The sequence below is a fragment of the Marmota flaviventris genome, chromosome 5 (genome assembly GCF_047511675.1).
Source record: "Marmota flaviventris isolate mMarFla1 chromosome 5, mMarFla1.hap1, whole genome shotgun sequence".
NCBI classification, from domain to species: Eukaryota; Metazoa; Chordata; class Mammalia; order Rodentia; family Sciuridae; genus Marmota; species Marmota flaviventris.
In genome coordinates this window covers 39,767,957-39,789,506 of record NC_092502.1, presented here as the reverse complement: position 1 = coordinate 39,789,506, position 21,550 = coordinate 39,767,957, and the positions used below count along the sequence as shown (strand labels likewise).

At 44.6% G+C, this 21,550-nt stretch overlaps 1 protein-coding gene across 1 annotated transcript; it reads left to right on the top strand.

Moving 5' to 3' along the window:
- The first annotated feature begins 597 nt into the window (after positions 1-597).
- Positions 598-19,581, top strand: Lman2 (lectin, mannose binding 2). The gene is made up of 8 exons (XM_027941171.2): positions 598-1,001; positions 1,173-1,291; positions 12,060-12,177; positions 12,884-12,963; positions 13,146-13,307; positions 13,418-13,532; positions 16,742-16,861; positions 18,901-19,581. The coding sequence occupies exons 1-8, from the start codon at positions 806-808 to the stop codon at positions 19,059-19,061; spliced, it is 1,071 nt and encodes a 356-aa protein (XP_027796972.1). The 5' UTR covers positions 598-805; the 3' UTR covers positions 19,062-19,581.
- The last annotated feature ends 1,969 nt before the right edge of the window (positions 19,582-21,550 follow it).

Here is a 21,550-nt window from a genome sequence, read left to right as displayed (position 1 = left end):
GCAGGATACGCCCTATTCCCAGGAGGAAATAATCTTAAACCTTAAACCTGGAACCTAAACTGGGAACGCCCTAAACACGATTATCTTAAAACCGGGAACACCCTAATCTGCCTTGGTCCTTGAGCAAGGTCACCTACATTCAATGTCGCTGCAACATGTCAGCAACATGGGGTACGCTGGCAAGGAAATTGTCATACCTACTTGGCTAATGGCTCCCAGCAGAGGCCCTCAAATAGCGGGGAATTTTACGTCCCCCAACGCCTGGAACTAGCTGGGGCGGAGGCTACTCAGTGAGTCAAAGTCATCAAGCCTGCTACTTCAATTTAGAGCTCACCGCCCGCACCTCAAATTGGCAATGATCTTTTGGAGACCAGACCAGAGGCCAGAGGAGAAGGGCGTTGTAGTCCTGCGCATCCAGTCCGCGCAAGCAGCCGGTAAAAACTACAAGCTCCGTGGTGCTCTGCTCGGAGGACAGCGCTCGCATTCCCCGCGGCTCAAACCATTGCTCTGCTCATTGGCTTACAAACCTAACGTGCTGCTCTGTGATTGGCTGAAACTCTGTGGCGCCTAAGAATCCATTGCTGAGCCCGGCTGGCAGGTGCCTGGAACCTACAAGGTGATGGAACGACCCTCAACCAGGACAGGGGGCTGCCCATCTAGTAAAGCTGCCACCCCCTTGGCTGAGAGGCTTTGTTTTTTAACTCCCCGGTGACACTAGAGTTGGAGGGTTTCCGGCCGGAGGCCATTAGATAGGACATCCGGAAGGCGGAAGTCCTAGGGCGGAAGTGGCCGAGAGGAAAGGAGAATGGCGGAGGAGGGCTGGTTTTGGCGCTGGGGCTGGGGCCGGCGGTGCCCAGGGAGACCTGGGCTTCCTGGCCCCGGCCCTGGCCCCGTTACCCTTCTACATCTTCTTCTGTTGCTGGCGTCAGTGGCTGCGGATATAACTGACGGCAACAGTGAACACCTCAAGCGAGAGCATTCGCTTATCAAGCCCTACCAAGGTGAGGCCCGGGAAGGAATTGAGTGAAGGATGAGGGCAAGGCTGAGCTGGGTTGGGGGAGGGCGTGCCCTTTCTCTCGAGGAGAGCAGCTCTGTGGGTTTCCTGCCCTTCTCAATACCAGTCCTGGCATGGCCTCTCACGCACCTGTTTATGTCCGTCTCTCTGCCTACAGGGGTTGGTTCCAGCTCCATGCCTCTCTGGGACTTCCAAGGCAGCACAATGCTTACGAGCCAGTACGTGCGTCTGACCCCCGATGAGCGCAGCAAAGAGGGCTCTATTTGGAACCATCAGGTGAGTGGTTCCCAAGAGGCGAGACATACCGTTCAAGCCACTGCTCCTTGCCTCTCCAAGAAGCCAAGACCTGAGCTTCGTTTATAGGCGTGCCCTGCTCCTCCCTCGCTCATTCCTTCTCCATCTTGGTTACACTCACTAATAATAAATAATGGATATTGAGTATTATGTGTCAGGAGCTGTGCTTGACACTTCACACTTTTCTTATTTAATTTCTTCAAAAGCCATGCACAGTAAGAGATGTAATCTCCATTTTACTGACTAAAATAATAAGTCTTAGAGTTGAAAGTGCTCATAGTCAGAAAATGGTGGAACTGTCAGATTGTCTGAATTTATCCCCTTCTATCGTGGGAAGAATGAAACAAACTGGATCATTATTGGGTATTTAGCTGTGTGTTAGGCACTGACCTTGTCATACCTGATTGCATTTAATTCTCAAGCAGACTGTTTGAAATAGATGGTTTGCATGTCTTTATGCATAGATAATGCAGCCAATAAATGGCAGAAACCGCATTTAAATTGATATGTTTGTTCTCTGAACCCAGGAGTACACTTCGTACACATGACCCCCTTTCTTCTGGACAGTGGGTGAATCTCTCTGACATTCTTAAAGGCCTAGACCCCTTCCTCAGTACTTGGCTAAGGATCTTGTTATCATTAAAGGGCTCTATTTGGAACCACCAGGTGAGTGGTTCTGAAGAGGCGAGACATACCGTTCAAGCCACTTGTTGAGGAGGAGGGAGGATCTGGATTTGTGGGCAGTTTTAATTTCTGTGATCTTTATCCTGGAGGTCAGGGAGGCTGAGGTGTCACTGGCATGTCATATATGAGCAGTGGCTAAGATCATCATAGACTCTACATTGAGTAAGTTTAAGTTGGGGGAAAGGGAGTAATTTTGAGCTGGGTATCAGCTTGGGAAGCAACCTGCTCCTGCCTTAGCCTGCCTGATCCAACCCTTCCTACAACCCACACTGTTGGCCAGAGTCCTAGTTTTTTTTTGTCACCCTGCTCTTTTGTCCTGATTGACTTTCTCATTGCGTTCTGGGAGCCCACACTGTCCTTGTGTTGCTTCATCTGCCTGTCCTCTCATTGCCCCCTCTCTTCCTGTTCCATGCCACTAAATTGCTATTGGAGGCATCTGGGGTTACTTTCTTCAGTTTTTTGCTCTGATCCTCAGAGCCTGGAGTCTCCTTTGAAGGATAACTGTGCATTATGTCTGTACAGTCTGGCTCCTGGTGCCTGGCATCTCCAGTCATTCTCTATTGATTTTGTTCCAGCCTCTGGCTGCCTTCATGCCTCAGGACCTTTGCACTTATTGTTCCCCCTGTGTGGGACACTGCCTCCTGGTTCTTCGTGCCTGCTTGATTTCTTTTCATCTGTTAAGTCTCAGTTCAAGTGCCACCCACTCAGAATACTTCATTAACCACCTTATCTCCCCCAAATAACATTTTGTCTTATTATTCTGTCTTAGGGCTTGCAGATTTTCAGATTTTTTTTTTTTTTAAATGATGCTGAGGATCAGACCCAGGGTCTTACTCATGCCAGACAAGCACTCTGCCACTGTTACACCTCTATCCTGGTTAATATTTAAAAATGATAATGTAGCCTTATATTTTTTATAGAAATGAATTCTACATAGCATTAAGTTTTTTTGTTTTTTTTCTAAGTGAGGTACAAATAGCACTAGAACTAATAGAAATTAGGTTTAGCCACATCCAAAATAGTGGCTTAAATTACGTGTGTAGGTAGCTGATGGTTGGCATTATCAGTGGATTGGAGATATTACAGCACTGAGCATTCTGCACTTACCTCTTTTTTTTTCCCAGTTGTAGATGGACACATTTCTATTAATTAATTAATTATGTGGTGCTGAGGATCGAACCCAGTGCCTCACATGTGCTAGGCAGGTGCTGTACCACTGAGCTACAACCCCAGCCCTGCACTTTAATTAAATTTTCAGTCTAAATATTACCTTGCCTTTCTTCCCTCACTTTCCTGTTCAGGTCCAGGGAAATTTCCTGTTGGGCCCTTCTGATATTCCATGAATGTTTGGGATGATTCCCAAATTTCCTGAAAGAAATTGCTTAGAATTTTGTGTTCAGTATTTTCTCTTTGTCACCTTCACACTCCATCTGGGAAAGGTACTAAATTAGCATACACTCCCTGAGCTGCCTTCTGAACTATGGTGTGGCTCAGAGATGACTAGAACTCCAAGTACCTGTTATCTGGAACACAGGATATGGGGAAGCTAAAGAGGTTGCCCAGGCGCCATCCTGAGGAATTCTTGTGTGGAGGCTACAGCAGTGGCCTTTAAACTTTTATTTTTCCCCTCTGACATCCCCATCTGAAATTATACGTCCCCTTTAAAATTTGTTATTAAAAAATTGTCTTATGTTGAAATATTTTCAGTGTAGCTGCAGTGGTGTCGCTCAGTGCTTGCCTAGAAGCCCTGGATTTGGAACTCACCACCGCCCACTCTTCCCCCCAAAAGCAAAGGATGTAGTTTCCAGTAAAACTATTCAGTACTCTTAAATATTTAATGGTATCTAAATATTGCTTCTTATATTGTACTTCAGTCTGTTTAAATTGAACTTGTATTTTCATGTCATTCCCCACACAGGACTTTATCTTCATACAGTATATTTACTACTTGAAAATCCCTTATCCTTAACCTATCATAGTTCTTTGCAGCTTCATAATAAGTGTTGTGATTTAAACTTTTTAACTTTGTCAGGATTTAATATTTAGGTTTTAATATTTTCTTTGGGATTATTGGTTCATAATTGATCAAAATAGTGCAGTACAGAATTTTTAATTTTTATTTTATTATGGAGTCTCACTGTGTTGCCCAGGCTGACCTCAAATTCCTGGGCTGAAGGATTCTACTGGCCTAGCCTCCAGAGTATCTGGGCCTGCAAGTGTGCACCACCATGCCTGGATACATTACACAAATTTTGAATATCTATTATACAAAAGTGGTAATTTATTGAAATGCATGTCAATGAGATGTTGTCTCCCTAGCCTCACCATATGGACAAGATACTAGAGGCAAAATGATATGGGCTTCAGTGTCACATCTGCTTTTTATTTTTTAATGTGAATTCTGAGAAATTGTTCACTTAAATTGTAGATGGAGTTGGAGTATTGGTATAGCAGGACCACTCAATATTTTGAACTTCCTTTAGTTTTTAAACCCCAAATCATGTTGTGAGTGATCTTCTATCAGAATTATTAATGATGTATCATCTGACTATTAGATTATATCTGCCTTTCACCTTGTTCCAAGCAAAGATGAGGAAACTGCCTGACTATAAAATGATCTGTTCCTGCCAGGTGATTCTGGTTTCATTAAAATTTGTTATTAAAAATTTGTCTTATGTTGAAATATTTTCATTAAAATTTCTGAGCTTTCAGCTGGGTGAAAGAAATGGGCTACATTGTGGCACATGCCTACAATCCTAGAAACTTGAAAGGCTAGGGCAGGAGAATTGCAAAATCAAAGCCTGCCTCAGCAACTTAGTGAGACCCTGCCTCTAAATAAAAAATGAAAAGGCTGGGGGTGTGGCTCAAGTGGTTAAGTACCCTTGGGTTCAATTCCTGGTACCCCACCCCCCCCCAAAAAAAATTCTGATCTCTTCAGGTGGCTGCTCTGTAGTCATGGTTGAGAACTATGCCCCCAAAGCAGCTTCTAAATCTGTACCTTACCTCCTTCAAATTCTTCAGAGGCTTATGTTGTTTATATCACATTCATATATTATATATATAATATATATTTTTCATATGTTGAACTTCTTATACATCTATATGTATATCATATATATATAAATTTTCCTCCTTCTCTGTAGTCTTTTTTCAAATATTTATTTTTTAGTTATAGGTGGACACATGTCTATTTTGCTTTGTGTGGTGCTGAGGATCGAACTCAGTGCCCCACGCATGCGAGGCAAGCACTCTACCACTGAGCTACAACCCCAGCCCCTGTAGTTTTTAATCTGGGGTTTATGGAGACTTTCTAAGGCTTGCATAGTCTTGTCAGAATCAGTTTCCAGGTTCTCCGCTTCCATATGTGAGTTTACCTGAAGCTGACCTTCTTACCAGCATACCTGGAACAGGAATATAGATTTTCCTTTCCCTCTTCCCTTTCTCAGTTTGCTCTTTTATTCCAGTGCACACCTCACACCAAGCTGGGCTCTTTCTTTAGTGCTAGGCCCAGATCATTGAAATGTGGTATCTAGATTGACTTTTGTATATGTGTGATATGGTTTAATTTTTTTCCAAATAAATGAGGGTTATTTTGGTAATTTTTAAAACTTTTAAATTATTGATATCTAGTGTAATTGCATTACAGTCAAGAATTTCAGTCCCTTGAAAGTCTGTTAAGACTTGGGCATGGTCCCTCAAGAGTTTTGGGAAATGTTTTGTGCATGCTTGCAAAGAGTGTGGATTCTCTACTTACAGAATGTAGCATGTGGTTTAGGTCCTGTAAATCACATTTGCTGATTGAGTTCAAATCTTTTATATCCTTCTTGACATTTTATCAGTTCATTTTTACCAGTTACTAAGGGAGGTTTTAAAAAAGTTGCGGTGTACTGTGATAGATTAACAAATAAGAGATTTTCAAGCAATGAATATATTATATTAAAATTCTGTGTAGGGAATGACATGAAAATATAAATTCCCCGTATTAATATTCTATTAGCAAGGATTCTGTCAGTTTCTGTTGTATATATTTTGAAACCAAATTAGGCATATATAGAAACAAATTTTTTCTATCTTTGATTAAATAATATCTTTATCATTAAGAGTCCCCTTTTAGGGCTGGGGTTGTGGCTCAGTGGTAGAGTGCTTGCCTCTCATGCTTGAGGCACTGGGTTCAAAACTCAGCACCACATTAAAATAAATAAATAAAACCAAAGGTATTGTGTCCATCTACAACTAAAAATAACAACAAAAAAAAAGAGTCCCCTTCTAGGGTTGTGGCTCAGTGGTAGAGCACTCTCACCTAGCATGTGCAAGGCACTGGGTTCGATCCTCAGCACCACATAAAAATAAGTGAAAAAAAGTATTTTGTCCAACTGTGACTAATACACAGATATATATATATATATATATAGAGAGAGGGGGGGGGTCTCCTTTTAAAGTTTGTTGTCCAGTTTTTAATCCTTCTATATCTGGTTTATTTAACTTACCATAATTTTTTCAAGTTTCCTTTGTATTTTAGTATGCATTTTTACTTGTGGCTGAGTAATATTTCTATGTATGTGAACCACATTTTGTTAATCCATTCATCTGTTGATGGACACTGGATTGTTCCCTCTTTTTGACTCTTGTGAATACTGCTGTGAATATTGATGAACTGACATCTGAGTCCCTCTTCTGGGTTCTTTTGGGTATAAACATAAGAAATAGAATTAGGAGCTAGGTATATAGCTCAGTTGGTAGAGTACTTGCCTCACATGCATAATGCCCTGGGTTCAATCCCCAGCACCACAAAAAAAAAAAAGAAGAAGAAGAAGAAGTAGAAATAGCAGGTTGTATGGTTATTCTGTTTTTATCTTTTTAAAAAATCCTGGGTATTGAACCTGGGGATAATTTACCACTAAGCTACATCCCCAGCCCTGTTTAAAATTTTTAAATTTTGAAACAGGGTCTCACTGAGTTGCTGAGGGTCTTGATGAATTGCTTAGGATGATCTCAAACTTGTCTGTGGTCCTCCTGCCTCACCTTACCCAAGTTGTTGGGATTACAGGCATGCACTACTATATCTGGCTAACTCTTAAATTTAGATATTTGATCATATTTGATCATTTAGTTACTTTAAATTTTTTTTATTTTTAGTTTTAGATGACACAATACCTTTATTTAATTTTTAAGTTTAATCTTTAATTTTGAATTAGTTGTAGATTCATGCACCATTGTAAGAAATAGTATAGAAAGGTCCTAGGGGCCCTTATGTTTTGTTTTTTAATCTAACATTTAGTTCATTTACATATAATTACCTGCACACTTGAGTTTGATCTCCTGTCTATTTACCTTTCTTTTGGACATAATACCTTTATTTTGTTTGTTTATTTTTATGTGGTGCTGAGAATCCAACCCAGTGCCTCACACTCTAACTCTTGAGTCTGAGCCACAAACCCAGCCCCTCCCCATTTTTTTAAACTGTAGTTATACATAATGATGGGATTTTTTGTTACATATTTATTCATGCACACAAAATAACAATATAATTTGGCTGTTACAGTTTACCTTCTATTTGTTTTACTTGAACACTGTTCATTATTCTCCCTGGTCTTGATTTCCTTGGGATTAATTTTTATTGTTCTGTTCTATTTTTTTTTTTTTGTTAGCTTGAAAGTTGTATGTTCTTTTTGCAATTTTATAGTGGTTATTATAGAGTTTAAAATATGTGTCCATGTTTACCAAAGACTTAAGGATAATGTATACTTTAACCACCTTCTTGAATAATGCAAGGTTCTTAAGATACTTTAAACTCTCTTTACCCTATTGCTGTCATTTATTTTAATGCTTTCTGTTTTAAATTGTTTTACTCAAATATTTATGTAGATTTTTTTACCTTCATATTTTTTCTTTGTTGTTCTTCATTCCTGAACTCTTATATTGTGATCATTTTCCATCTTCACAAAGAATGAAAGGTGGTAATTGTGTCCACTAATAATGAATTCTTTTAATTTGTTTTTGTTTTGTCTGAAAATGTCTTAATTTTCCTTTCATTCTTTTAGTTGTAGATGAACACAATACCTTTATTTATTTATTTATTTTTATGTGGTGCTGAGGATTGAACCCAAGGCTTTGCACATGCTAGGCGAGCAATCTACCGCTGAGCCACAACCCCAGCCCCCTCCCTCCGTGTTAAATTTTTTTTTTTCTCTTCTCTCTCACTCTTTCTCTGTGTGTGTGTGTTTGTGTAGGTATGGTGTGTTAATCTGTTGTCTGTTACTATAATGAAATACCTGGGGCTGGATAATTTTCATAAAGAAAAATAGGTTTATTTAGTTTGATGTTCAAGAGCCTGCAAGTCCAGATAGCATGATGTTGATGCTGGCTACATCAACTCATGACAAATAGCATCATTGATGGAGTACCTATGAAAGGACGAGATGACGTGCAGAGACATGGAGAAGCCAGTAATAACCTACCAAGGACCAACTTAAAGATCCTACCACCTCTTAATGATCACCATACTGAAGACCAAGCTGCTAATACATGGGTCTTTGGGAGATACAGTCAAATGTTATCCAAAACATAGCATATCGTTTTCTTTCATCTCCTTTGGTTTATAGATTTGTGTGTGTGTGTGTGTGTGTGTGTGTGTGTGCGTGTGCGCGCGCGCGCTTGGCTCACATGTGTGAGGCATTGGGTTTGATTCTTAGCACCATATAAAAATAAATAAAGGTTCATCCATGGGGCTGGGATGTGGCTCAAGCCGTAGCGCGCTCGCCTGGAGTGCATGCGGCCCGGGTTTGATCCTCAGCACCACATACAAACAAAGATGTTGTGTCCGCCGAAAACTAATAAATAAGTATTACAAAAATTAAAAAAAAAAAGGTTCATCCACAACTAAAACATACACACACACACACACACACATATATATATATATATAATATATAAAATATATGTATTACATAATGTATATAAATCTTTTTTATAGTTGTAGATGGACGGCATGCCTTTATTTAATTAATTTATTTTTTTATGTGGTGCTGAGGACCGAACCCAGTGCCTCACACATGCTAGGCAAGTGCGCTGCCACTGAGTTATAGCCCCAGCCCTCATTCTGGATATTTTTATTAAATGACCTTGAGTTCACAAATTCTCCCTTTAACTATTTATTTGGGTACCAGGGATTAGCCACATTTTGTATTTTACTTAGACTACAGGGTCTCACTGAGTTGCTTAGGCCCTTGCTTTTGCTAAGGCTGGCTTTGAACTCTCAATTTTTCTGCTTCAGCCTCCAAAGCAACTGGGATTATAGGCATGTGCCACTGCACCTGGCCTCCCCTTAACTATTTTAAAACTGTTATTAAACTCACCCATTATGTTATTGTATTGTTTTTTTAGTTGTAGATGGACACAATACCTTTATTTTATTTATTTTTATGTGGTGCTGGGAATGAAACCCAGTGCCTCACATGCTAGGCAAGCGCTCCACCACTGAGCCACAACCCAGTCCCATATCTGGACTTCTTATTGGCTTATTTTCTTTTTCATTCTCTATCTGGTTTTTATTTGATCTCATCTCTTTGTATACCAGTTATTTATGATCCTATAACAGATATTGCACTTGTGCAATTGTTGAAAAATTTGAGGCCAGAGTCACCTTAGTCTAATTTTTGGAATGGAGAGGATTCAAAGCTGAGCTGAATCCCCAAGGGCCTTTCTATTGTACTCTTACTTTTGGGTTTCAGTCTTTGTGAGAACCCAACTCAAAGCAAGGCCTCCATAGTCTTCAGCAAGCGGTGGACTCAGATTCCTTGTCCCCTATCCTTGAGAGCTAGTTCTCATCACCTCTCAGTATCCCCTTCACATTCTGCTAATGTTTCCAAACTAGTGAACTGTCCCAAACAAGAGAGGATCTGAAGTTTTAAACTCATTGTGAGTTGCCATGTGGGTCCTGATTAGTTTCATGCTTTCAGAGACCAGACTGGATCTTATCATTTGGGTTCCTGGTAACCCAAGATAGAACATTGAATCTGGCAAATTGAAGAATGCACAAACTAGATTGCCTACACTGAGACAAACTTTTTTACTTTATTTTATTTATTCTTAGTTGTTGATGGACATTTATTTATTTATACGCAGTGCTGAGAATTGAACCCAGTGCCTCACCCATGCTAGGCAAGCACTCTACCACTGAGCTACAAACCCAGCCCTGTTATCTATCTATCTATCTATCTATCCATCTATCTATATTTATTTATGGGTGCCAGGGATTGAACTCAGGGGCGCTCACCCACTGAGCCACATCCCCAGCCCTATTTTGTATTTTATTTAGAGACAGGGTCTCACTGAGTTGCTTAGCACCTTGCTGTTGCTGAGGCTGGCTTTGAACCTACTATCCTCCTGCCTCAGCCTCGCGAGATGCTGGGATTACAGGTGTACATCACTGTGCCCGGCCTGTTTTTTATTTTTGATTTGAGTTTTTTTTTGGTTACAGAAGCAATATTCATTTGTATGATATTCAAAGATAGAAAGTAAACATTCCCTAGGGCTAGGATTGTGGCTCAGCGGTAGAGCGCTTGCTTAGCACTGGTGGGACCTGGGTTCAATCCTCAGCACCATATAAAAATAAAGGCATTGTGTTGTGTCCATCTATACCTAAAAATATATATATATAAAAAGAAAGTAAACATTCCCCACAGTTCTCAGAATTACCTGTCATTAATATCAGTTAATGCTTTACATTTTTTCTTAACTCCCCACCCCCAAATGGGAGCAGATCATTGATATTGTTTGCAGGAACTTTGGGCCTCATGCATGCTTGGCAGGCACTCTACCACTGAGCTACATTCCCAGCCTCTTTTTTAGTATCATTGATATCATTAGGTAATAAGTACTACTGGGGTCTCCCTTGTTCTGTTAAAAAGCTGTAGCCAAATTGCCGCTAAGAAGACAGGACCATTTACATTTACAGTCACACCTGTTGCTTGAGAGTGTGTGTTTCTCTGCATCCTCATCTGCATTATATAATAATGTTTTTAATAGCTGCCGATCTGATAGGTTAACCATATCTTTTTTTGGGTTTGCCTTTCTGACTGTTTTGTTTGTTTGTTTTTTAAATCATGTGCTTATATACACATCTCTGACTTCTGCAAAGTTTTTCCTTCTCATAGTAGTTGTTGACACCTTAGTTTTCATGAGCAGCTTCTTGGCAAGCTGTTCCCCTGGCTGTAGGCAGTGCTCAGCTCTGTTCTTGATGTCCATGACTGTCAGAGAGCATTTGCTTCTCATATGGTGGCTAAAAGGACCCAGAGCACCTCCCTAATCAGGCTTCAGCACTGATACTGGTACCTCATTTAAGCTGGGCCTGGTTGGCAGGTATCCTGGCCAGGAGTTGGGCTTTGTAGTCAGTCAGACTTAGGTTCGAGTCCTTTGGGCACTCACTGAGCCTGATTTTCTTCACTTTGGAAGGTTGGTTAGAACAGAAGAGTCAGGTGGGGGTGAGGGGTTGGCAGAAAGTAGCTGGTGTCATTTATGTTAAAGGCCTGAAGGCTGTAGGAAGTATAGAAGACAGCAGAAGTTTTGGGGTCAAATAGAGCTGGGTATGTATCAAGACTGTCCTCACATCTGTTGAGTATGAGTTGTTTTGCCCCAAAACACGTTTTTGTTTATGTAAAATACATACCTCAGATAGGGGTAATTTTTCAAGATCCCAGGGCAGGAACAGTGGGAATGGAGGTAGAACAGACTCTAGGGGATTTGGCTGGTGTTGAGGCCAGGATGAGAACAGGCCTGGCAAGGCAGAGGAGGGCCTCTGGCAGCCTTGGGACACTGCATGGCCTACCTCTTCTCATGTAGGGGCCCAGCAATCCCTTCCCTTCCTGCTGAAAATGCTTGGGAGTCCAGGGTCAGTGACACTTGTAATCCTGCCACCTAGCTCTGTGCTTATCAGTAAGTACCAAGTCTTGGTAGAGGCAAGAAGATAGTTCTGTGGGGCACTGTTTGTGCCAGGGTTGCCTCTAACTTGTTCAAACATCCTGGGAATCTCTTGAGCAGTGCTGTCTGTCTCCCACCCCCCATCCAGCCTTGCTTCCTCAAAGACTGGGAGATGCACGTCCACTTCAAAGTCCATGGCACAGGGAAGAAGAATCTCCATGGAGATGGCATCGCCTTGTGGTACACCCGGGACCGCCTTGTACCAGGTAAGGCAGTGCTTGCTCAGGTGGCCCCACTGGGTCCTGGAGGGTGGGTGCCCCATGGCTGCTGGCCCACTAGGGAGGTCAGGGTGGGCAAGGCAGGAAGTTGCCTGGGTTTCTGGGGCCAAGGATCTTCTACCCTGCACTGCCCTGATAGGAGTCTGCTCCCACTTGAAGATAAAGCCCTACTCTCCTGGAAGGAGGGCCCTTTAGGGAAGAGGAGGAACAGCTAGTCCTGTAGCTTAGTGTTATACCCCTTGTAACCTGTTTTAACCATTCTCCCATTTTAAAGGATTATTATTATTATTTTTTTTAAGTGCTAGAATATGAAGGCCATTCAGCAGAGACTGTATATAGACCTCAAGGCTGTAAAGGTTTCCTGTGTGACCCTTTATAGAAAATGTGCTACCCTGGTTTGAGAGGGTCCTTTGTGGCTTCTCCCATCTTTCCTAGACTGGGTAACCCCTTGACACCTCACAGCACATGGCGAGGTGGCTGTCCCCTTATAGTTCAGGCTCTAAACTTGAGTCCTCTCTGTTACACTTGAGTCCCTCCTTGCCCCCTATCTCAGCTTCATCCTTAGGAATTCCCTTGTCTCCTGCATGAATGACCAGAGTTGGGCTGTCCCGCCCCTTACACATATTGCCTTTGAGCTACCCATGGGGACATCTCCAGTTTTTCCCATTGTGTGAGTATCTCCTTATGATTCCAGGACCTGTGTTTGGAAGCAAAGACAACTTTCACGGCTTAGCCATCTTTCTGGACACATACCCCAATGATGAGACCACTGAGGTAGGGCCCTGTTCTCTCCTGTGGAGCAGGAAAGCAAGGACTAGACAGCTGGCTAGAGGGTGGGGTCTGGGATTTCTCCCTGGTCCTGGCACAAAAGCAGCCTCCAGGGGTTGGGATGGTGGGTGTGCCTGCTTCCTCCTGAAGAAGGGATAGTAGTGAACTAACTGGTGTCTTGGTTCCAGCGTGTGTTCCCGTACATCTCAGTGATGGTGAACAATGGCTCCCTCTCCTATGACCATAGCAAAGATGGACGCTGGACTGAGCTGGCAGGTTGCACGGCCGATTTTCGCAACCGGGACCATGATACCTTCCTGGCTGTGCGCTATTCCCGGGGCCGTCTGACGGTGAGCAGGTGTGAGGGAGGAGGCTGGCTGGGCCTTTGCTGGTTCTCTAGAGGCTGGGGAAATGGCAAGCTTGGGCCTGCAGGTGTATTTGACATGTTGGCTGGCCACAGGTGATGACTGACTTGGAGGACAAGAATGAGTGGAAAAATTGCATTGATATCACGGGAGTACGCTTACCCACCGGCTACTATTTTGGAGCCTCGGCTGGCACTGGAGACCTGTCTGGTGAGTGGTTTGAGTGAGAAGTCCACCATTCTTAGCCCGAGCCTTCCCTGGTCTGTTGGAACCTTTTCACATAGTTGATCACCTTCTTTTGATTTCCACACTCACCATCTTCCTTCTCTTCCCATTGTCTATAAATGCTGGTGTGCCCATGACTTAGTCTTTGAGCAATCCATTAGCAGTCTTCCTTTATCTTTAGGAGATTGACTTTGAATCTAGACGCTGTATACTTGCAAATACTACTACATAAGCAGTAGCCAGTGTCCACTCAGCTGCCCATCTGAGCCCTAATATGCCCACTACTCAAGACCATACTTTGCCCAGCAAGATGTAAATGGCTCCTCTGACTTTTTAGTTGCTCAGGCTGAAAAACCCTGATGTCATCCTGTACTTTTCTTTTTCCTCTCCATGCCATCTCCAGTGCACTGGTGAATTCACAGCAAGGCACCATCCCAACATAGTCTACCTACCCCTCCCCACCCCTGCAACGTCTGATTCAGGGCTTGCTTCTTACTCAGCTTAAGGTGTTCCTTGGAAACACCAGTGTCATCCTGCTTTTGGCCTTTTGACTTGCTGTCTGACCTTCATCTTCTTAGAGTCTAGCTTTAATGTCACCTACTTGGTGGGGCCTTCCCCAATTCCCTTACTAGAATTTGCACCTGCTCCTCCAGTGCCCAACACTCCTAGCTAACCTTTTTTCCTAGCATTTACTATCTTTGAGTCAGCCATATCATCGACTTTATTGTGCTCCCCACCCCAGACACACACCCCACCTCCCCATGAAGTCAGGGATATGTCTCGTTTGGCCTGCATTGGGTACTCAGTAAGCACAGGGACTCCTCTGGCCTGTATGGACTTTGCCAGGTCACCAGGTCCTGGTAATACTTAGTGGTGGCCCTTGGCTGTGACTCTCAGTCTTCTCCTGAGAGTGCTCAGAAGGCATAAAACCCAGGGCTAACTCCTGCTGACCAGAACTGGGATGTGATATGAATGACCTGACAAAGAGTTTATTTATCTTCAGGATAAACATTTTCAGGGCTGTAACCTGTTCACTGGCCGGAGACCCCCCATCCCCACCCCAGAGAACTACATGGGTCCACTTAATTCCAATATGTCCTTTGTTTTGTTTTAAAGTTATGTTTTTGTTTTTTGTTTATTTTTTTCTGGTACTGGAGATCAGACCCAGGGCCTTGTGTATGCTAGGCAAGCTCTCTACCACTAAACTACACTCCAAGCCCTTGGTCTTGCTAAGTTGCCTTTTTGCTGGCCTCAAATTTGCAGTCCTCTTGCCTCAGCCTCCCAGTTGGCTGGGATTATAGTCTTGTACCACCGTGCCTGCTGCTTTAGACTTTAATAATAGGGCAGTGTCAGTATAGACCCCCAAGATGAGAGATTGATCTAATAAGCACCCTGTTCCTGTCTTCCATCTTTGGTAATTACTAACTTAGGACCAGTCTTGTTTTATTGATGACTCCACCATAACCATTACCCCATCTTCTCCCCTGGGTTACCTGAAATTTTGTCTTATAGTGTTTCTGCATGGGTCTGCAGAGGTTTTGGTTTTTTTTTTTTTTTTGTGGATCTGGGGATCAAACCCAGGGTCTTGCACATGCTAGACAAGTGCTCGGCCACTAAACTACATCCCCATCCATTTATTTGAAATAGGATTCACTAAGTTGCCTGGGCTGACCTTGAACTTGTGATTCTCCTGCCTCAGCCTCCCAAGTAGCTGGAATTGTAGGTCTGCGCTCACTTTGCAGGTGGTTCTTGATGAGAACAGAACCAGATCTGTGGCAGATGGATGCTCTCCAAGGCTGTTTGGAGGAGCTCAGTAAAGAGTGGTGGAGATGGCCCCAAAAGTGGTAGTGTCTGGCCATTAGTTGGAGGGTTGTTGATATTTGGCATCCTGTGGACAATCCTGGGATACAGTCTTTAGTAGGAAATCGTCTTTTCACTTTTTATACAACCAACACCCTGGGAATTTCAGAGTTGAGGGATTTCCCAAAAATTGGAAATGGGAAATGGGAAGGGGCAGAGCTCAGGTGGGAACTAGAGTATGACTCTTTCCTTGGCCACTTGCTGCCTCCAGGGACCGTGTATGCTTGACTATCAGATGCCACTCAGCCCTGCCTGACCTGTCTGCCAGGGCCTTGCTCTATATAGGTTCTCCCTTCTCATGGCTCCAGAGATTCTCCCTCTAAAAAAGGCCTTTTTTAGCTGGGTGCAGTGGTATATACCAGGAATCTCATCAAGTTGGAGGCTGAGGCCGGAGGATCACAAGTTCAAGGTCAGTCACAGCAACTTAGCATGACCTTGTCTCAAGAAAAAAAAAAAAGGGGGAGGGTGTATGTGTGTGTGTTGGGATGTTATTCAGTGGTAGAGAGCCCCTGGACTCAATACCCAGTACTGTACCCACCCCCATAAATAAAAGGCCTTTCCTCAGATTGTAGCCTGTTGAGCTTACAATTAGTTAGGCAGGCTGGATGTCATATTGTGGCTCTGAGACTCAAGCCCCCACCCCCCGAAAATGGGAGAGCTGTTAGTGTCGAGTGGTGGTCCTTTCCTGCCCATGCTGGTTGGGCCATGTCTTTCCTGAGTTTCCTCAGGTGCAGTTGCTAACTGTGTGTTGGGCTTGGGCCCCTAGCTGGATGCTGACTTTCTCATTTGCATCCTTCACAGATCTCTGATAGGAGCATCTATTGGCTGCCTGCCCTTGGGAGGATCAGGCTTCTCGGCCAGCCCTGATCTGGTCCCTGTTTTAAATATACACCCTCTACCTCACATTGTCTTCCGTGTGATCTATGTGTGCTCATTTACTTGCCATGGTGCACACCCATGATGGAGATTATCATTCCTGTTTTACAGAAGAGGAAACTGAGCCTCAGAGAGGGCCTCAGGCCTGCAGTTTAGACCCATGTGATTTTGAATATAAAGCCCATGCTCTTTTCTCTCCATCCCTCCTTTTTCCTTGGTTTCTCTTCATTTTTTTGGTGCTGGGGATTGAAACGAGGGCCTTGTACTTGCTGAACACACCCAGCCCCTGGAATACTGCCTGCCTCGAGGATTGAAGGTAGCTAGGAAGAAAACAGGCCCAGCCATGGGCAGCAGCAGCACTCTCCATATCAGGAACATCAGCTTCTCTTTGAGGGGTCCGTGGGCCATGGCCTTGAGGCTGGCTCCATGCCATCACAGGCTCATTTTTGATCCTGCAGACAATCATGACATCATCTCTATCAAGCTGTTCCAGCTAATGGTAGAGCACACACCTGATGAGGAAAACATCGACTGGACCAAGATAGAGCCTGGTGTCAACTTCCTCAAGTCACCTAAAGGTATGTGCACCCAGACTGTCCCTGCTAGGCCTCAGGTGAGTTTGGAGCTCTCAGCCCTTCCTGGTCCAGTTCTGGCTGTGTTCTGGGCTCTTGTATCAGCCCTGTCCCTGATGAGTTGTGCTCCTGGTCCTGCCTGGAGTTCCTAAGAGGCCAGAAGCTTGGGTCCAGTCAGCTCTGGTGAGTCTTTAAGGAAATGATTGAGGCAGGAAAGCCAGTCCATCTGTGAGGATATCCTCTACGCCATGTGGTTTCTATTGAGGCAGCAGCAGCCAATCAGGACACCCAGAGCACTGTATCTGCTCCCTTCTGTGTTGGGGGCTAGGGACAATGGTCATTCAGTCAAGGGGGTGTGCTGGGAGCAGTGGCACACATCTGTAATCCCAGTGGCTTTGGAGGCTGAGGCAGGAAGATTTTGAGTTCAGAGCCAGCCTTAGCAACAGTGAGGCACTAAGCAACTCAGTGAGACCCTGTCTCTAAATAAAATACAAAATGGAACTGAGGATGTGGCTCAGTGTTCGAGAGCCCCTGAGTTCAATCCCCAGTCACCCACCACCCCCCCCCCCAAAAAAAAAAAAAGGTCAAGCGGCAATTTGTTGCCTGAAGGAAGTGTGTCAGCACTCTTGGCATGCCTGTTAGTCTGTGAGTACTTTGGAGATTGAGTCTATGGCTGGCTGAAGGGGCTGAAACCCTCATGTTTCCTCAGCCAGAAAGAGGTAAGGCAAGATTTGAACTTGGGTTTTTGCAAAACTCCAAACCCTGGGTTCTTCTCATGGCACGAATTCTGCTTCATAGAGTGAATGTCATGGTTGGAGGAATAAGGTATATTTTTTGGAACAGGATCTCACTGAATTGCCTAGGCTGGCCTCAAACTTGTATCTTCCTGCCTCAGCCTCCCTAGTCATTGGGATTATAGGTGTCTACCACTACACCGCACCAACATCTCATTTTTCAAAGATTCACATAGTTTTAAATATTTTGGAGATGGAACAAATCCAGCTGTGGACCATCATCTGGTTAGAGGAAAATCCATACTGGCTACTGAGTACTTTCCTCCCCAAGTGACCAGCAAAGCAAGGATTAACTTGTTTTCAGAAGTTGATGCACTTGTTCCTTTGGCAGCTGTTTCGAAGCTTCCTTCTTTGCCCAGCTGTATCAAGCAGGCCCTGACCCTGGGGCTCAGTTAGCACCTGAGGCAGAGAAGGCACCAGGGAGGACTGGGAGCCCCGGGGTTGAGGAGCTTGTCAGGAAAGCAACATCTCTCAGGCTCCCCTGGTTCAGTTCATTGTTGTCACTGTGCAGGGACAAAGAGGCTGGGGTCAGCAGGCCAGCCTGGGTTCAGGCTGTGCAGGAAGGAGGCTGTAGGTTGACTCGCAACTGGCATTCTGTCAAATGAGCAGCATAAACACAGCACAGCAGAAAGGCCCGACTTGAGCCCGGGCCTGGTTGGGAAAGGCCTGTGCAGACCCCAGTGTCAAGTGGAGGGCCACAGTGTGGAGGCCAAACGGCAGACATAAGGCTCGTCCTCATCCCAGTCCCTCCACTCATGGCCTGTAGTCACAGCCAAGTCCTCATCTTCTCTCAGTTTTGAAAAGGTACCACCTTCCAGGGTGGTCAGAATCTGAGATCCCACGTGTGACAGGGTGTGGCACCCAGTAGGGTCCATTGACAGTTGGCAGGCAGAAGAGTGGTGTGGCTAGAGAGGGTTGCAGCGTGTGGGTGGTAGCTCAGGACCTGTGAGCCAGCCGGGGAGGTCGCTGAGAGCTGCAGGTAGGGGCAGCCTTTGGTCAGAGCCGTTTCTCCTGGTGAGGAGGGGGATTCTCACACTGCGACTTGGGGGAGTTGGGGCTTGTCACATAGATTCCTGGGCCTCTCCTCGTACCTCCTTTTCAGAAGGAGCCCAGGAGTCTCTGGTTTTCACTGAGGTCCCGGGTAGGGTGGGTGTGGTGGCCCTATGCTGGGCCTGCTATGTGGTCTCTTTCCTGGAGCCCAGCCAGCAGCCCTGCCCCTTTGCCTTTTCACCCCCCTCTCTTCTTCCTTAGATAACGTGGACGACCCCACGGGGAACTTCCGCAGCGGGCCCCTGACAGGGTGGAGGGTGTTCCTGCTGCTGCTGTGCGCGCTCCTGGGCATCATCGTCTGTGCCGTGGTGGGTGCTGTGGTGTTCCAGAAGCGCCAGGAGCGGAACAAGCGTTTCTACTGAGCGCCTGGCGTGGCGGGAAGAAGCTGATGTTGGCCCCGGCGCTAATGTGAACTGTTTTTTTTACTCGGATTGTAAAAGAAAATAAGACGACCTTATTTCTTAACTGTTTCAAAGAAATGATTAAAAGTATTTTCGTACATTTTGCTTCTTGCCCAGCAGGGACAGGTGGCAGGCCCAGGATTGGGGTGTAGCAACTCCACAGCTGGAGACGAGCCTCTTGCCCTGGGGTGGCATCTCAGGAGTAGGGGCTTCTGTACCTGGGGCGGAGCTGAGGCCCTACAGGAGGCCGTTGAACACTGGAGGGCCCCCCAGACCACATTGGGGTGGCTCCTGAGGACCCAGAGCAGTGGTGTTGTCCTAAGGTGTGTGTTGTGTGTGGTGGCAGACAAGGCCCAGGTGGGGAACATGAGCCTTCCTGTTCCCTGCGCTTCTCAAGGCAGACTCAGGTGATGCTGGAGGAGCTGCTCGGTGGGGCCCAGAGTGTGACTATTTGCTAAATAAAGTGGAATAGCCAACCTCAGCCGTGTGACGCCCTCAGGGGCTTGCTTTTCTTTTTCTTCTGATAACTTCCAACTGGCCACTGCATTGCAGCTTTCAGCCTTTGCCATCTCCCTGTGCTCCAGGGCCCCCATGAAAGAATGGGTTAGGGAAGACTTGGGGTCCTATGCAGAGGGTGTGACCTCAGTCCAGGCTCAAGGCTAGGCCAAGACAGTGGTAGGAGGGTACAGTGACAATCTAGGGGGTTTGGGTTGACCTGGAGGGTCAGGAGGACAGGTCTGGGACAGCAGTCATATTCCTTTGGTTTCCTTAAGGGAACAAAGATGATAACAGTGGAAGGAAGCCAACTGCTGAAGGGAGAGCATCACCATGTGTCAGCTTTCAGGTCACCACCACCCAGGTCACGGCCTGCTGCAGTGCGTCCCTGCCCAGTCCAAATCTGACCCCAGAGAGACCTTGCCAGTTCTCTCTCTTCCCACACAGTTCTGTAACATTTGAGTCTTCAATCTCACAAAACAAAAACCCTGTCTTCCCATCACAGTCTGGCTTTTCGTAGTTAACATTGTCAAGTAGGTTCTTATTGCAAAAAATACAGATAGTAAAGAAGCCAATGAACCCATTCTCCAGAGCAGAGAATTACCTAGAGCCATGTCCTTGCCATTTCCTAAGTGGTAAACTCCTATTTCCACAGGGTAGGTGTTCAGAAATGGCTCACAGTGACTGGGAGATTCCACTTCGTTTCCTTCACAGGTTTAGGAGCCTCATCACAAAGCCTTAATTAAGAATAGTAGTCATGATCCCCTGTATTAAAATATTTTATTGAGCACTTTTCTCCAAACAAGTTTCTTTACTTGAAAAAGTAGCAAACATTGAGTGCTTACTAGATATCATTCTTCTAAGTGGGTGATGTCTATTAATCATTTCACTCCATGACACTATGTGGACACTGGAAATGCATCAGATCAGGCAGGGGGTGTGTCCACTCTGATGCATCCGGGTGGACATGTCCATGATATAGACCTGAGGTCTGGAACTTCCTAGCTGCTACAACTACATCATTAGCACCATCCTCACTGTGATTGACTTTAAATTTTTGGTTCTGCTATTCCTGAAATTTTAGGCAAATTGGTACTATATGGTACTCGGCTTTTAGAGCCACCTGGAGCCTGGCTCATTCTCCGGTTCTGGCTCAGAAAGTCTTGGAGTGAGACAGAGACAAGGTTAAAAACGCATTTTGGTGGTTCTAGAGTGTCTAGTCTCAGCCACCAGCAGGTGTTTGGTGATTTGAGAGCAGATATGAAAGTAGTGCTGGTCTGCTGGGTGGGCACACTTTTCCACTGGAGCATAGCTTTGTTTGTATCTGTGAAGTTAATTGTTGCAAAATTCATATCTAAAGTTTGTTCTTAGAAAGTTTGACAGGTGTTCTCACATCTGCATTTTCACACAGAGTAGTGTGATGCCGTGTGCTTTAAAAAATCAAATTATTTCATTATACACAAGGTAAACATCGATGTATTTGCTGTACAACATGAGAATAGAGGGCCAGCACACTTGGACCCCTCTTTGTTTCCTCCTCCCAGAACTGATTGCTACTATGTTTCTAAAAATGTTACCATGAAGATAATGTATCTTTAAATACATTGTATTGTTTTGCATTTTTAAAAAACTCTTTAAGTGGCAAATGGATATATGCCTCAACTTTTAAAACTCAGTGGTGCTGGTGAACCTTTGGATCACACATAGCTCAAAATGCAGCTGCATCACTGTCCTATGTGGTATGGATGGATCCAGTTTCTCCCTTCTGCAATCAATAAACATAAGTGGTTTCCAGGTTTTTGCTTTTAAACACAATGTTGCTTCAAATGTTCTTGAATGTTTCCTCCTCCATAAGTATACAAGAATTGGTAGTTGTAGTTCCTGTACATTTTCAGTTTAACTAGACAGGCCACATTGCTCTCCAAAATGGGTTGTGTCCTTTCTCTTCCTGCTGA